General features: G+C 47.4%; 1 protein-coding gene across 2 annotated transcripts; it reads left to right on the top strand.

The window, feature by feature from the left end:
* The first annotated feature begins 797 nt into the window (after positions 1-797).
* On the top strand, positions 798-3,161 carry LOC109786317 (E3 ubiquitin-protein ligase SINA-like 11). 2 transcript variants are annotated; one of them, XM_020344898.4, is made up of 3 exons: positions 798-1,100; positions 2,008-2,127; positions 2,338-3,161. In XM_020344898.4, exons 2-3 carry the CDS (start codon positions 2,020-2,022, stop codon positions 3,040-3,042), a joined length of 813 nt encoding a protein of 270 aa, XP_020200487.1. In that variant the 5' UTR covers positions 798-1,100; positions 2,008-2,019; the 3' UTR covers positions 3,043-3,161. The 2 variants fall into 2 exon arrangements, with proteins under 2 accessions (XP_020200487.1, XP_020200486.1); XM_020344897.4 differs by having other exon boundaries at positions 2,003-2,127.
* Positions 3,162-4,150: the final 989 nt, after the last annotated feature.

Here is a 4,150-nt window from a genome sequence, read left to right as displayed (position 1 = left end):
AAAAATTTAATCAAGCATTTGAAAAAATGTTTAACAAGTTTTGAAAAATGTTAATCCTGCATTTAAAGAAGTGCCAAATGTACTTAGAAAAATGCTAACCATGTGTTAAAAATGTTAATATTGCATTTATAAATTTTAATCAAGCATTTGTAAAAATGTTTAATGTGCATTGGAAAAATGTCAACCATTTATTAGGTAATGTTAATCCTGTATTTGAAAAATGTTAATCTAGCATTTGAAAAAAATTAAAAGCATATATAGGAAAAAAATGTTAATCTTATATTTGAAAAATGTTAATCAGTTATTTGAAAAATGTTAATCATGTATTGGGAAAAGTTTAAAAATGTGTATTTAAAAATGTTGATTGTGTATTTAAAAATGTTAAATATGTATTATAAAAATGTTTTTGACATAAATAAAAATGTTTGAATGTAAACCAAAAGAAGCAAAATAATAAACCAAAGGAAACAGAAAATTTAGAACGGAAAAAGAAAAAAAAACAGAGAAGAGCGGCTAGACTTGCTTCAAGTTGGTCGAGCCCTTACTGTGGGCCGGCGCGGTGGCGATCGATCCCTTTTCCCTCTTCTATTTTTCGTAAACTGTGTGCGAAAATGGGCCGTCCCAGTAACGACCACAACCGGAAAAACTTGGACGCAAGACTTTCTAAAGAGTGGCCTAATGCGAGATACAATCGCCGCGCTCTCTCCCGGCCCAAATTCTTTCGGTCCAAAACTCGTAATGGCTGAGCGGGCCAAAGCCGACAATCCTACCAAAACGCCCACCTCCTCCTGTCGATCGAAACCTAACTCCACTCCCCTCCTTTCGCTCAAAAAAAAAAAAAAACTCCAGTCCCCTCCTCTCAATACCAGCGGCGGCGGACGGCAGCAGCGGGCTGAGAAGCTCCCGGCATCCCCTCCTCCTCCTCTCAATCTCAAGCGACTGGCGGCGGCCATCGGCTGCGGACGTCGACGGCGGGCTGAGCAGCTCCCCTTCCCCAGGTGACCGCCGTCCCCCCCTTCCCAGGTCGCCAGCCTCCACCGGATCCCGGCGACGAGCCCGGCCTCCACTCCGACCTATGAGCAATCAAAAACCATCACAAGGTATGGAGCTACGGATTCTACTGCGCTACTGCTGGCTACTAGATGAACTGAACAACTAGGTGACTGCACTACTTCTGTAGTTCTGTACTGCGTGATGAATTGTTTTGTTTTGTGAGCGCTGCAGTCTCGTTCATGTTTTGAGACAATCATTTCGTTTATCTGAAGCTTAATTTGAGCAGAAAATGGTTACCTTTGACACATTGAAACCATTAGCAGTGGCTTACAGAATCATAAGGGTGAGAAGATTGCTTGGTGGTAATCTGTATATTCGGTGATTATCTTTGACAATCATAAGGTGTTCGGTGGTAATCTATTCATTACGTTGAGAAGATTGCTTGCATTTGGGGTAAATTTTCACTATGGGAAGGAGCTATCATGAATGTTTGCATGATCCCCTGCCTGTGCTAGTTTCTGCTTTGTTATGTGCAAATCAAGATAGATATGCGTGCTTACAGCCTCCTGCAATCTACAGAAAGTACTGGTGCGTGTTACACCGCTGTCGCATTTTGGTCCCCAGGATCTACAATCTACTTTGTATCGGCGGTTAAGTGGTGCCGCAAGCACCACTTGAAATGGCGACGAGAGAAAATGGAGAATGGGTGTGATGACTTGCTGCTATAGTGTGCTGTCTATTATCAAGTACTTCCTCTGTTCATAAACATAAGACATTTTAGAGACTTGTGTCAAGTCTATGAAAAGTCTTATATATGAGGACTTGTGTCAAGTCTTTAAAACGTCTTGTGTATGAACAGAGGGAGTATATGTTAAATTGATGCTTGATTATATGTTTATTTTATTTATTTATGTTGAAATGCTAGATAGGGCTTAGGATGCTATAACGCACGCTGCTAAGAGGCTAGTGTGCTATTTAAAACTTTGCTTATACTGCTCTACTGCTCCAGCAAAGGCGGCAAGGCCAATGGAGCCGCCTTCCCCACGCGCGGCGCTGGAGAACTTGACGCTGGTGGATGCCGATGCCCTCGACTGCGGTGTCTGCTTCCTCCCGCTCAAGCCGCCCATCTTCCAGGTACGTAGATACGTCCTCGCACGCACCATGGATATCTCCTGCGTTGTCAAGTACTTACTCCGTCCGGAAATACTTGTCAGAGAAATGAATGTATCTAGATGTATTTTAATTCTAGATACATTCATTTTTATCCATTCATGCGACAAGTAATTCCGGACGGAGGGAGTATTTGTTATAACTACACCATAAGCCATGCTTCCACACGTGCAGTGCGTGGTGGGCCACGTGCTGTGCTCGCAGTGCCGCGACAAGCTGGCCTCGGCGCGGATCTGCCACGTCTGCCGAGCTCCGATGGAAGGCGGCTACCGCCGAAGCCACGCCATGGAGAAGCTGGTGGAGTCCATCCGGGCGCCGTGCCCCAACGCCCCCTACGGGTGCGCTGCCAAACCGGCATACCACGACCTCCAGCCTCACATCCAGACCTGCCTGCACGCGCCGTGCCACTGCCCTGAAGAAGCATGCGGCTTCATTGGCAGCACGGAGACGCTGCTGGTCCACTTCACTGCAGAGCACGGGTGGCCGTGCACCACCGATGTCCGCGCCGAGGAGTCGTTCCACATGGAGCTCCGCGAGGGCTTCAATGTCATCGACCTCGACGCCGACAGAAAGCTGCTGTTCCTGGTAATGGTGTCACCTGAGCGCCTCGGGCGGGCCATCTCCGCTGTATGCGTACGTCCTCCTCGAGCCGACGGCGATGAACCGGTCTTCTATGGGCTCGAGCTGGAGTTCGACCGCCCCAGTCGATGGCATGGTGACCGCCAGAAATCCTGTTTCGACGTAGAATGCACTGATCTCTCCGATGGGCTGCCGAATGCCGACGACCGCTTCCAGTTCCTCGTGCCCCATCTTATTGTTCTACCATATGACGACGATCCCATCAACATCAGAGCCTGTATTTACACCCAGATCCGGTAGTTCTGTGCTGGCCGGCTAGGGCCACAAACTGCCTATGTCAAAGTTGTGTTTCGATTTGCGTCGAGGCTTGAGCTTGATGATGGATATCAAAAATTGGAAATGCAGAACTCTTACATGAATTTGTGTCAGTTGTTGAGTGAGATCGATGTCAATCGACGTATGCCTTAACTTGATTTTTTTATTTTGATTTTGTTTGCGAAAAGGCCCAAGGCCATATACAATTGACCTTACATAAAAATAATATTACACACAAAGCCAGGGGTGCCGCGATCTTCTTTCTCCTGCATTCACCGGCGGTAAGCGATGATCATAGCTCGATGCCGCCTCTAGGCCTCCGCCTTGGAAGAGAAAACTTTTTGAAACCCAGGAGCATGTAGAAGCAGCCCCGGAAAGTAGTTGATGCAGACGAGGAGATGCCAAGGCGCGGGGTTTTGGAATAGCAGTGGCGCGGGTGGGCGTGCTAGTGCTACAGCGCTACAGCTAACCTGTAGCAGTAGTGTTGTCCTAACCACAATACTGCTACCGTAGTTTAGTAGCAGTGCCTTTCTGCCTAAGGCGTGGATCACATAGCAGTAGCGCCTTTCTGCAGGCCCGCGCTACTGCTAAAGAGATAGCAGTAGCACCTATGTACTTCTGACACTACTGTAAAGTAGCAGTAGCGCGTTCAACCGAGCCGCACTACTGATTAGCCTCCACCTATAAGATTTTTCCTAGTAGTGGACGACGATTTGCAAAGCAAATCACCACCCCGGAGAAGAGAGTGGCGGTAAGGGCCTCTAGAAGCTTTGAAGACCACGACAGCCAGCTGAATCCAGAAGGATACACCGAAAACCTACATCGATCGGGCCCCAAGACTACACCTGCTGCCAGTGATATGCACACCAACGGAACGGGGGTAGGGCAGGAAGACATTATTTTCTAAACTACGAAAGCCCTGCGGCCACGTCTTCCCAAATCAAACATGAAGACTTCCTAATGAAAGCCAGACAAATTTCCCACGCCGTTATATGACAAATTTGGATCTAAGATCAAACTCATCACCATCTAGGGCCATACGCTGACGCCTTCTTCTCCGGTGGCCTAGTCAGACCGGGACGCCTTCTTCTCC

This window comes from Aegilops tauschii, chromosome 4 (assembly GCF_002575655.3).
Source record: "Aegilops tauschii subsp. strangulata cultivar AL8/78 chromosome 4, Aet v6.0, whole genome shotgun sequence".
In the NCBI taxonomy this organism is placed as follows: Eukaryota; Viridiplantae; Streptophyta; class Magnoliopsida; order Poales; family Poaceae; genus Aegilops; species Aegilops tauschii.
The sequence above is the reverse complement of the archived record's forward strand: the minus strand, read 5'-3'. Positions and strand labels throughout refer to the sequence as shown.

Coding starts and splice junctions, on each gene's coding strand:
- LOC109786317 (XM_020344897.4), top strand. CDS start 1,076: ATGAGCAATCAAAAACCATCACAAG. Junction 1,101..2,002: donor CAATCAAAAACCATCACAAG/GTATGGAGCTAC, acceptor CTACTGCTCCAG/CAAAGGCGGCAAGGCCAATG. Junction 2,128..2,337: donor TCAAGCCGCCCATCTTCCAG/GTACGTAGATAC, acceptor CCACACGTGCAG/TGCGTGGTGGGCCACGTGCT.